The sequence below is a fragment of the Myxine glutinosa genome, chromosome 6 (genome assembly GCF_964187855.1).
Source record: "Myxine glutinosa chromosome 6, kmMyxGlut1.1, whole genome shotgun sequence".
Taxonomy (NCBI): Eukaryota; Metazoa; Chordata; class Myxini; order Myxiniformes; family Myxinidae; genus Myxine; species Myxine glutinosa.
The window spans coordinates 765,680-778,158 of NC_136266.1; the positions used below are offsets into that span (position 1 = coordinate 765,680).

Genomic DNA, 12,479 nt, shown 5'->3' on the forward strand with positions numbered 1-12,479 from the left:
CGTGATATCACATTTTATAAACAATTGAAGTTGAAAAAAAAAATTCCCCAAAAAATTCCAAAAAAAATAAAACATTGGAAAAAATTTCAAAAAAAATACCCTTAGGACATACCGACGGGAGAGATATGTGCATAACAGAAGTTTGGTACGATTTCACAAGTGTTTGAGAGAGTAGTTCAGTGCTAAGACAACACAACACAACACAGGACAGACGCTGCACAGATATATATATACATACATACATATATACACATACATATATATATATATATATACACAAAGAATTAAGTTAAGCACCCCCCCCCCGTTTTTTTACAACCTCGCACATTACAAGTTTGTTGTCGTCAAAACAGTGTAATATACCCATGATATTGCTATATTTTCTGGAGAAGTGATATTATGGTCACATAAAAACATATCATGCCGTTTTCAATATTTTATTCTGAATAATTTAAGGTGAATTTTTTTGGGAATTTTAGGCATATTTTCACCTCAATTTAAGTATGGAGCTATAGGTCCATCACGGACAGTGTGGATGACGTTTATGTTTTCTAACGTACAGTCATTGTTCTGAGAAGACCTCTAGCGATCTTTGCGTCAATAACGTGTGTAGGACCCACGTGATCGGATCACTGACTCAACCCTACGTCTCATAGACCCTGTAAGCCGTCGTATGCGTTGCTGTGGCAGGTTGTTCCATTCCCGATGTAATGCACGTTCCAATTCATCCAGATTGGCTATTGGAGGGACCATCTTCGCAATTTGTCGTCCCAACATGTCCCAAACGTGCTCGAGGGGGTTCAGGTTCAGGACAGGATTAGGGGGTGCTTAACTTAATTCTTTGTGTAGGGGTGCTTAACTTAATTCTTTGTGTATACATACGAGGGTGTTCAGAAAAAAAAATCTGAAATTTGATATGCATAGGTGCTCAAAACATGAGGAAACGGGTAATGAACAACTGGAAAAAATTTCAAGTCAATCCATTATAATTAAGTGACAGCTCAACAGACCCAAAGTTTTGAATGAGCTAACGTATATATTATATAATATATATACATTGTAACGCTTATGTATTAGTATACACTATACATTATACAATGTATTGCATATTATATATGTTATTATGCAAGAATTTGATATTTGTATAAAAATAAAGTTTCTCTTTTTCCCTTTTTTGCAGTAATCAACCAATGATGAGTGCAGCAGTTGCAGCAGGTTATCAAACAAACGATTCTCTCAGCATTTGGTTGCTGGGAGAAATGATTCCGGCACTTGAGGGCAATCAATTACCCACCAATCGTCAAGTATTATGTCGTCTGTTCTTCGATTTGAAGATCAACAAACTGGATGTTCCAAGAAGCTGTTCAAATGTCATTGATGATGTACTTCAGTTTTGGCATATGGCTGACATTCCCACAAAGCACAAACCAAATGCAATTGCAAAACTTAAAGCTTTCTATCAGGAGTATGTCCTTCTTAGGAAAAAGAAGGCACGGCGAACGGAGAGGCAGGGTCAATTGGAGACTGATTTTAGCCATAAACTGAATCAGCTATTTGATCTATCACATGCTAATTCTGAACAGCTTATCAAAATTCCACAGGATTTTGAGTTCCTTCAAGATCAACAAGGACCCAGGAAGATGATAATGACCAGAGAAGACTTGCAGTTCAAAAAGCGAGAAGAGAAACGACAGAAACGACAAGGTGAAGAGATGATGCGCATTGAAAAAGAACAGGAAGCAAAAAAACAGATGGTGATGAACCCTACTGAAGTGCTGGATGATTCATCACAATCAACAGGTGAAGAATCTGCAAATGATGATGAGCCTGTGGAGATTAACAAATATTTCTCAAAACAAATCGATACGCCTGAAACATCAGGAGCAACAACTCCAATGACTATGAAGTTGGACAAACGTTGCATCGTAGAAGACCCTTTAGTTGCAGCAAGTTTGGATAGAACTGGAACTACAGCACGTGAAGCAATGCACATCATTGGTCCTGCACTGAAAGCTGCTGGGGTCCCTGTAAGCAAACTGACACTGTCAACAACTTCACTTTATGAAGCTCGAAGGACAGTCCGCAAGTCAATTGGAGAAACTATTCAGGAAAACTTTTCGCCTGATACGCCTCTTGTTGTACATTTTGATGGCAAGCTGATGCCAGACAATGATGGTACAATGGCTGATCGTTTGCCTGTTGTTGTATCTGGAAAAGACGAAGAAAAGCTTCTTGGCATTCCAAAACTTCAATCTGGTACTGGAATCCTGATGGGAGAAGCAGTCATTAAGTTCATCAATGAATGGGATGGTGTGTCTGAATGGCTTGCTGGATTATGTTTTGACACAACAAGCACAAATACAGGACTCCATATGGGTGCAATCACAATCATTCAAAATGCCTTAAACAAACGCCTACTGTTTTTGGCTTGTCGGCATCACATATTTGAAATCATTGCTTCAGCTGTATTTGACACATTCTTTGTTGCATCTGGACCACAAATTGGCATTTTCGGTCGCTTTAAGAAGCATTGGACTTCCATTGACACAAGCAAGTTTGCATCACTTGCCACAAGCCTTGATGGCAGTGAGAAGGTTTGGTTTGAAAACAATCGCGACTCTGCAATAACTTTTCTTCGCAGTCAACTAATGGACAAACAGCCAAGAGATGACTATTTGGAATTCATTAGACTGGCTCTCATCACACTTGGAGATAATGTGGAAGGACATGTAAAGTTCAGCCCACCTGGAGCATACCATCGTGCACGCTGGATGGCTAAAGGCATATACTGCCTCAAGATATCCTGTTTTCACGACCAGTTTCAGCTATCTGCACATGAATTCCAGTCACTAAGACGTATTTGTCTCTTCACAGTCACCTTGTATGTAAAAGCATGGTTCACTGCAAATGATACTTGCAATGCACCTTCCAATGACTTACACCTTCTTCAAGCTATGGAAGACTACTCTGAAGTCGATCAAAAAGTTGCCAAGATGGCTCTGTCAAAATTGAGGAGTCATCTATGGTATTTGAGTGAAGATTTGGTTGGCTTAGTTCTCTTCTCTGACAAAATTGGAGTGGAGGTGAAAAAGGATGTGGTAATCTCCTTAGAAAAGCCTGAGATGAAAGAAGATGTGAGAAGAGTTCATGTTCCTGCCAGTCACACATTCAAAGGGAGGCAGCTAGCTGAGTTTGTGACAAGAAGGTCTCTCAATCTCTTCTGTGCTCTGAAGTTGTCAAAGGAGTTCCCCTGAAACATGGAGCTCGAATCAAGACTATATTCTTGCCCAAGAAAAAGTTTCTGCACTACGTGTGGTCAATGATTGTGCTGAACGTGCCGTAAAGTTGGCTACAGATATCAACCTTGCCCTCACTCATGATGAAGAACAGCGTCAGCTCATCTTCCAAGTGGTAGAACAACACAGGAAATTGATCAGAAAGCCACTGAAGAAACATTTCTTTGAGGACAACACAACCTAATGATATCTACTTAATATGATAAAGACAGTGGTTTCTATCATGTGAAAACATTTGACATATGACTTATAATTTTCTTAATTGAAAAATATGTTTTTGAGTAATTAAATGATTTAAAAAGTAAAGCATTGAAAGCTATATTAAATCACTAGTTTTCCGAAAAATTGGTTCTTTTTTCATTTCTACATATGACTTGAGCTGTCACTTAATGTATACTGATCCACCTGAAAGTTGTCAAATTTGTTCATAATGTCCAACCTCACAACATTAGAGGCTATGCGTTTTTGAAATAAAAAAAAATTTTCACACCATATAATTTCTGAACACACTAATATATATATATATATATATATATATATATATATATATATATATATATATATATATATATATATATATATATATATATATATATATATATATATATATATATATATATATATATATATATATATATACACAGACTTGGCATTTAATATGGAATATTTTTTTTTTCTTGACTTGGGTTTACTTTCTGAACTCAGTATATCAATCTGGTGAGTTTCTTTTACCCTTCGGTGATGTCTTTGTTGAAAGAACCATGTCACTGTCTTTCGCAGCAAGAAGTCAATAACAGGATTATATCACAGGTGGCGTGACAAAATGTAAGGACAGGTACATTTGACGATTGGCTTCACAATCGAGTATATAAGGTTTGTTGCGTTCTGTATTAGTGGAAAACAACTGCTGCACATCTACAAAAGTTATTGCCGCTTCCTCTGGAGATGGTCCGTCAACTTGACAATGCTGTTTGTCATGGAGTGGTGGCTTTACGAAATTCTGGCATGAAACAGCGTGCTATTGCTCGGCAGTATGGCATCACTCAAGGTCAGGTGTCAAAGATCCTGAAAGGAAATGCTCAGAGGGGTGTCCCTACTCCAATACCGAGGCCAGGACGTCCACGCAGAACCACAAGGAGAGATGATCGCCAGCTGCACCGGTTAGTCTGCAATGGCCGTACCAAGTCAGCTAATCGGCTTAGGGCTGAGTGGCAGCAACTGACAAATGTGTCTGTATACAGAAAGCTAGTCAACCAACGACTGGTTCAAGCAGGCTATCGTGCCAGGCGTCCCCTGAGAAAGCCACGCCTGACCAGACAACACAGCCAGCGCCGATTGCAGTGGGCCAGAGAGCACCGTCAATGGCAGCCAGGACACTGGAATCACGTGACCTTCAGTGACGAGTCTAGATTTCTGGTCTATAGTCAAGTTGGCCACGTCCGAGTGCGCAGACAAGTGCATGAAGCCCACAACGAAGATTGTATAGTGCCAAGAGTCCAAGCTGGAGATGGTGGGGTGACCGTTTGGGCTGCTTTTCATGCAGGGGGCAAAACTGACCTGGTTGTTCTGAATGGAAACCTGAACCAGTTCAAGTACAGGGTCATTCTGGAAGAAACATTGCTTCCATTTGCTCGTGCAGCCTTTCGAGGAAACTTTGTCTTCCAAGATGACAATGCACGGCCTCATCGTGCTCGCATGATCCAACACTTTCTTGCTGACCGTGGTGTAGAGCATATGGAGTGGCCTGCCATGTCCCCGGATATGAATCCGATAGAGAACTTGTGGGCAGAATTAACGCGTCAAATCGACAACTTGAACCAGCTGTTCAACCAGCAACCAATTCACACCTCTGTGCGTGAATTGCAGCAGACTATTGTCACTGCATGGCAAGCGATTCCTGTCCAAACCTTGGCAAATCTCGTGAACAGCATGCCTCGATGTGTACGTGCTCTCCTGAATGCTCGTGGGGGTTACACGAAATACTGAACTGTAATTTTACTGTCCGTAATCCCAGTCATAATTTAGCTTTTGTTTTTGTTGAAAAAAAATTTGGCTAATGTGCAAAATAGAGATACTTCTGGAAAACGTACAGAAGTTTAACACAGTACTGTCTGTGAATTGAGTTCGATATCAGTTTACATCACTTTCAAGGATCAATTTATTTGCTTCTAAATGTCAAATGTGGTTTTTGTTTCTTTTAAAGGTCACATTAACAAAATCTAGAATGATTTCAACATAATTCCAATGAACTTTTGGTTCTAAGTCATCTTGAAAAGTAAGTTCACCCCCACAAAAAAATATTCCATATTAAATGGCAAGTCTGTATATATATATATATATATATTTATTTATTTATTTTTTTTTTTTTTTTTAGAAACAGGAATCAAATTCCTGCGAGGGGCTAAGTGTGAAAAAATCCTGACAATGCGGGGCTCGAACCAGGAACCTCCATTGATTACGCGTCAACAGTCCACTGCGCTATTGAGCCAGCAGCAATCTCCTCAGAACTTATCCACACATAACACTTATATATATATATATATATATATATATATATATATATATATATATATATATATATATATATATATATATATATATATATATATCCAATAAAAATTAAGCATATATTTCAGTGATGAGTCTTTGATCAATCTGCATTATCGGTTGTAGAACTTGTGGGTTTGCTGTGCTTAGAAATACTTATAGGAATAAAGCTTACATTGATAATCTGTACAAGGAAGAAATACAATATTTTTAAGGTATTGAAATATACAAAAGTCGAATGAAGCCGTTTTGCCAGACAAGACTAGATGTAGTCTCCAGTAGGTGCCAGTATGACGAAGATACCATGTCTGCACTCCTTCACCTAATGTTGCCTATCTTTTATGGCCTGTGTTGAAATGTTTAACAGATATTCTACAGTGTCCATGGGCACCAACCTGTCTCTAACTAACCCCTGACTCCTCATTCCTCAGCCTGACTCCTCAAGGCTTCAAGAGACGTTCCTTTGTTTGCAGAAATGCTATAAAAGGACCAATTTAAACCGAGTCAGGCAGAAGTATGGCTTGAAATGTTGTGTTGGGTCTGTGGTATATGTTGGTGCAGTGTAATGCTAACTTTGTTGCAATCCTCGTTATAATCAAGTGAATCTTCTACAGAAAATAAATCTTCGATAATTGTTCCTGGTGTGTGCGAACATTCAATATGTGTGCATCTTCAACAACAGCCTTTGGACAAAATTCCTGCAGTCAAGCGCTTCCTATAGCCATGAATGAGCTTCCTACACCTCCCTACTGACTGTTTGGCCCATTCGTCTTGTGCAAACTGCTCCAGTACTCCCAGATTTGAAGGGTGCCTTCTCACAACTGCCGTTTTCAGATCTCCTCACAGGTGTTCAATGGGATTTAGATATGGACTCATTGCTGGCCACTTCAGAACAGTCCAGCGTTTTGGCTTGAACCATTCCTGGGTACTTTTTGAAGTGTGTTTGGGGTCATTTTCCTGCTGCAAGACCCATGACCTTCGACGGTGGCCCATCTTTCTGACACTGGGTTGAACATTGTGTTCCAAAATGCCTTGGTAATCTCCTGATTTCATGATGCCATGCACACATTCAAGCCACCGAGTGCCCGAGGCAGCACAGCAACCCCAGAACATCACTGAACCTCCTCCATGTTTGATTGTAGGGAAGCTGTTCTTTTCTTTGAAGGCTTCATTTTGCTTTCTGTAAACATAGAGATGATGTGCTTTACCAAAAAGCTCCAATTTGGTCTCATCTGTCCACAGCACATTCTCCCAGAATTATTATGGCTTGTTCAGGTGTGTTTTGCCAAACTCCAGTTGGGCTTTCTTATGTCTCTGTCTCAGCAGTGGGGTCCTCCTGGGTCTCCTACCATAGAACCCCCTTTCATTAAGTTGGCGAAGGGTGGTGCGAGTTGAAACTGTCGTACCTTGTGTCTGAAGGTCAGCTTGAATTTGTTTGGCAGTTGGTTGAGGTCCTGATAACATTGCGTATGGTGGACACAGGAAAATCAAGGTCTCTGGAGATGGACTTGTAGCCTTGAGATTGCCCATGCTTGGCTATATTCTTGTGTCTGACCTCCTCAGACAATTCTCTGGTTTTCTTTCTTTTCTCCATGCTCGTTGCGGTACACCCAGTGACACAAAACAGCAGCATGACTCCTTTTCTCCATTAAAACTGGTTGAATGAGTGATTTTTATATTGCAGGCACCTGCAACTCACCACATGTGAGTTCAATTCCAAAGTAAAGGAGCATCACCTGCTTGAAATCTAATTATTTCTAACAACTTCCAAAAGGTGCCAATAATATTGCCCGGGCTATTGTAGGATTTCTGTGTGTAAAAAGATAAGATTTCGTAATTTTTTCAGCTTTTTTGTTTTGTTGCACTGCAAACTAAAGAAATACAAATGTGGATACCAAAAGATTTATAAATTTCAACAATTTTCTGGAAGAAATGGTGCATTATTTGAAAAATGTGCAAGGGTGCCAATATTTTTGGCCACGACTGTATGAATGTGGTGCAATCGTACCCTCTGCAGCTGAGCAATTTCTTCCTGTTTGGTATGTAACTCAACCACAGCTTGTTCATGCTCCAGCACCAGCTGTTGTCGACGCTCAGCTGCCTCACGCATGTGCTACAGAAGGTCAAGCAGGGTCATTAGTGAACAAGCCACTGGCACTCATAAATATGTATTCTTCTGCATTTGTAAAGAATATCCTATTTATTTTCATCCAACAAGGTATCTTATTATAATAGAGCAAACGTATATGGTTATGTATGTTTGTTTGTTTGTATGTATGTTTATATGCGACCAAAACGTCTTCTTCTTCTTCTGCAAATAAAAGTAACAGCCTCTTAATTACGTTTACACTGCTGAACCCCTCAGACCTTTGATGACCGTTTAAGTCCCCCAAGACACTTAAGACCACCAAGATCCCTGAAGACCCAAAATACCCCCAAAGACCAAAAATACCCAGAAGACCCAATAGACCCAAAGATCCAAAATACCCGGAAGACCCAAAGATCCAAAATACCCGGAAGACCCAAAACACCCTGAAGACCCAAAACACCCTGAAGACCCAAAACACCCTTAAGACCCAAAACACCCAGAAGACCCAAAAGACCCTGAAGACCCAAAAGACCCAAAAGACCCAAAACACCCTGAAGACCCAAAACACCCTGAAGACCCAAAACACCCTGAAGACCCAAAACACCCTGAAGACCCAAAACACCCTGAAGACCCAAAACACCCTGAAGACCCAAAACACCCTGAAGACCCAAAACACCCTGAAGACCCAAAACACCCTGAAGACTCAAAACACCCTGAAGACCCAAAACACCCTGAAGACCCAAAACATCCTGAAGACCCAAAACACCCTGAAGACCCAAAAGACACCAACATGGTCAAAGATGCCTAGCCCTCTGAAACAACATGTGGTGAGGCGCACAGAGCGCGCCGAGTCACGCTAGTAGTAATAATAATAATAATAATAATAATAATAATAATAAGAAGAAGAAGAAGAAGAAGAAGAAGAGGAATAATAATAATCTTTATTGTCCAATATTCATGGAAATTATTCTTTGGTGACACCGGTATGGTAATGATTTGAGGTGTACGTGTACATTACGTTAACGATATGAATTACACGAGCATGTGAGTGTCACAATACAAGATATATGTGACTGTTATTACCTCCACCACCAAAGGTGGATGGAGGTTATGTTTTCAACCATGTCTGTCTCTGTCCATTTGTCTGTTTGTCCGTTTATGAACACAATATCTCACAAGGTTGTGGACAGATTCAGACAAATTTTGGCAGAGATGTAGACCATGAGCCCGTCCAAAAATTGCTACCATGAGAGGGCACCAAACTTTGGTTGTTTTATCTTATTTATATACCCATCGACATAACAAAACAGCATGATGGACTTCTCAGTAGGGTAGCTCAAGTTTTTTATTGGACTTTGAAGATTCCACGATTTTTGGCCAAGCGGTGCCTAATTTCTTAGAATATGTTTTCAATAAAAAAAATCAAAAAATGGTGATATGAGTTGTTTTTCATGATGTGGATGTAATCAATGTATGATTGGTTGATCAAACTGTTTCTCTCTCACAATGTTGATCATTTTAAAAGCACTTAATACAGTTCCAAAGGCGTTAGATAGGCACTGACGGAGGTCAACTTTGAATAAAATTGTGATAGGATGCAAGGATGATGAAAATCATAGTGATCCAATTGTTAACAATATGAACATCATCCTATTAAGTGTTAATGAAGTGGTATTTACATTATTTAAGGCATTACTCGTATTAATCCATGCAGCATTATTCATCAATACATGTAGTGTTTACTGACACGCTGTCTTCCGAGAGTGACAAGATGACGGGAGGGAGCTCAGATTCACAACACTTCTCATGTTTGATGACGCTGGGTATGATTAATCTCTTTATTCCCTTTACACTATTAAAGTTCAATTTGATAAATATATTTCTGATTACTTAAGATTTTAATATATTTCAATTTGCCATGGTAATTGACTTTGAAAGCAGACAGCACTACTACAACTGACACTGAATGTACCAATATATTGTTGCGGATCTAAAACGTCGGCCTCCCCCTTATCAAGGGAGGATTAATCCCCTTGTCTTTTTACTAGCCGACGCGATCCCGGGGCTATCACGTTCCTTCCGGTCGGTGTTAAATAGGGTTGTAAGCCGAATTAGTCTTATTACCTAAGTACTAACACCGGCCGTGAAGCAAGGAAATAACCCCACCCGAACCACGGCGTTAGTGGACATGCCGAGCGATTAGCGAGCTGCGATTCGGGCCGTTAACGGGAACTAACCCAATTGGAGCGGTTCCTGATCGTGCCACGCTTACCCAATGGGGAAATCACGAAGACGGTCGAATCAGGAAAACAGGAAGAACAAGGAATTTATTTACACTTTGTACAAAGAAGAGGAAGAAGAAGCAATGTACAGGGAAGAAGAAAAGCAGATACACAGGGCAGCCTTATACAGTCTTATAATTATCCCTGGACACGGGCCCGTTCGCACTCAGACTCACTCTCAGACTCACTCACACGGGGTTGTAGATGGTTGGGTTGATGGTCCACCGATGGCGTCCACAGCTCGCTCCGGTCCCCGACTCGTACCACAAAGCAACTGGTGATGGTAGACGGTAGACGGCAGGCGAGATCGTCCCGTGTCGGTGGCGCGGATCGGACAATTACACTGGGAGGGATCGGTAAGCTGGCGATTATACTGCGTACGTAATAGTTGTACCGGCGCCTTTATACGCGCTCCCGGTATCGCTCGGTACAATGCGCCACTTCCACAATGATGTCACCAAAGCGCCTTTCCACAAAAGTCCTCACAAAAGTCCTTTGACACTCCTCTCCTCATAACTCAGCTCACGAACTTGACAAGCGCCTCTCCCTTCTCATCACTCGTTCAACAGAGGACCCCGGCTCATAACTTGTCACTGCGAACTCAAGAGCGCCTCTCCCATCATAACTCGTTCAACAAAGGACCCCGGCTCATAACTTGTCACTGCGAACTCACGGGGTGACAGCGCATGTCCTCCTCATAACTGAGGTGGGGGCCTCGCGCAAAGGGTTTTATTGCCACGCCCAGCGAACCCTCTGGAATCTCTAGCCACACCCTGTCAGGCGATGTCGCCTCAGCACTGATTGGTTGTTGAGGTCTTACCGGCTCCGCCCTTGATGGCTGCTTGACGTGGCCACACCCTCACCCTTGCGCTCCGCCCCCTTTTCGGGCCTTACCTCGTGGCATTTGGTCTGGTTTGAGCAAGCAACTGGCAGCTAACGCTGCCGGGCCAACGCGAGGGGCAATGGGGTGCAGACAGGATGGTGTGCAATGGAGTCGGTTGGAGGGAGGGCTGCAGAATGAACGGGGCCTACTCTTAGTTGTTTTACACAACGCAGATGATAACTATTGAAAATGGCCTTATCTCACATATACTAAGAAATAACTAATGTTCTAAGGTGACCTACGTGTTGCATTTGGCCTAACTATGGGGTGCAACCTTTAACCTTTAATGATGTTACCTGTGTGGGTTCTCAAAACCGCAACACTGCACCCCTCCTTTCGCCAGGCTCGTTCCCCGAGCCGAACCACATACCAGTGAGGACGGCCGGCTTCAAGCAAGGGTCAGGACTACCTTTTAAATTAGTGTGACACTTAGGTGTAGTTTCCCTCTACATTTAACCTAACACCCTGGGTGCGACAGTTTTAAACACTAGATATGTCCCACCTGCTGCGTTGTGTACGATGTAACTGACTCACGCCCCCACAATTAACCGAATTACGGAATTATTCTCAAACTACACATAAAGCCGGTGGGGAGCATGTTATTTACAAGTCTACTAACTATTTACAACACTACAACCCAGGACCTGTCTTTTGTGGGAAAGAGAAGAGATTTTGAAAAGAGGAAACACCGAATGCCATGCACTGCACCAATACACCATGCACCCATATGCACCAAAAATTTTAAAAATGCACAAAAAGCACCATCACCAAAAATGCACAATCATCACATTTCAAAACTAATAAATAATGTCTTGTGCTTGGCTGGCTGCTGGGCTGCGACGTCTTCCTGCTTCATGTTCTTCGGTGTGTCATCGTAAAACTTACGGTCTTCTTGTCCTGGCACACCAAAGATTAATAAAAAAGGCACAAACCGTGTCCGCTTTTTATTTTGGCCAGCAGGGCCAGCTTAGGTGGTCCGACTGTATGGCCTTGGGGCCACTTAAAAGACAGTGGTCCGCAGGGCAAGATAATGTTTGCCGCGATTGTCTGCCCAGCAAAGGTGCCAGGCCACAGAACGTGTGGTCCATATGGTGTACCGGTGCAGGCAGCAGGGTGCAGCGCAAAGGTGCGGCCGCACCACTCAGGACACCTGCACACTCCCCTCAACAAAAGGTAATGGGTCCATGGGTGGGGAGGAAGGCAAGCAGAGGTTAGCGGGAGACAGGGCGCAAGGGTACACGTCATAACAAGGTAATGCGACATGAGGGGCCCGGGAGAGCGAGCGGAGAAAGCTCGTCTCTAACCGTACGTGACCCCCCATGTCAACCTACTCTAGCCTTGCCCCTCCCCGTATTTACACTTTACAAATTCCGTCTCTACCG

General features: G+C 42.0%; 1 protein-coding gene across 12 annotated transcripts in view; it reads right to left on the reverse strand.

The window, feature by feature from the left end:
- The window catches only part of RIMBP2 (RIMS binding protein 2), a 716,511-nt gene that overhangs the window by 579,183 nt on the left and 124,849 nt on the right, over positions 1-12,479 (reverse strand). For 8 of the 12 annotated variants that reach the window (XM_068119472.2, XM_068119471.2, XM_068119470.2 and 5 more), the window contains one exon: positions 7,852-7,956. The exons of the other annotated variants lie outside the window; for them this stretch is intronic. In XM_068119472.2, coding sequence (XP_067975573.2) covers positions 7,852-7,956 — 105 coding nt within the window. The remainder of the gene's footprint in view (positions 1-7,851; positions 7,957-12,479) is intronic. 12 annotated transcript variants of the gene reach the window in all.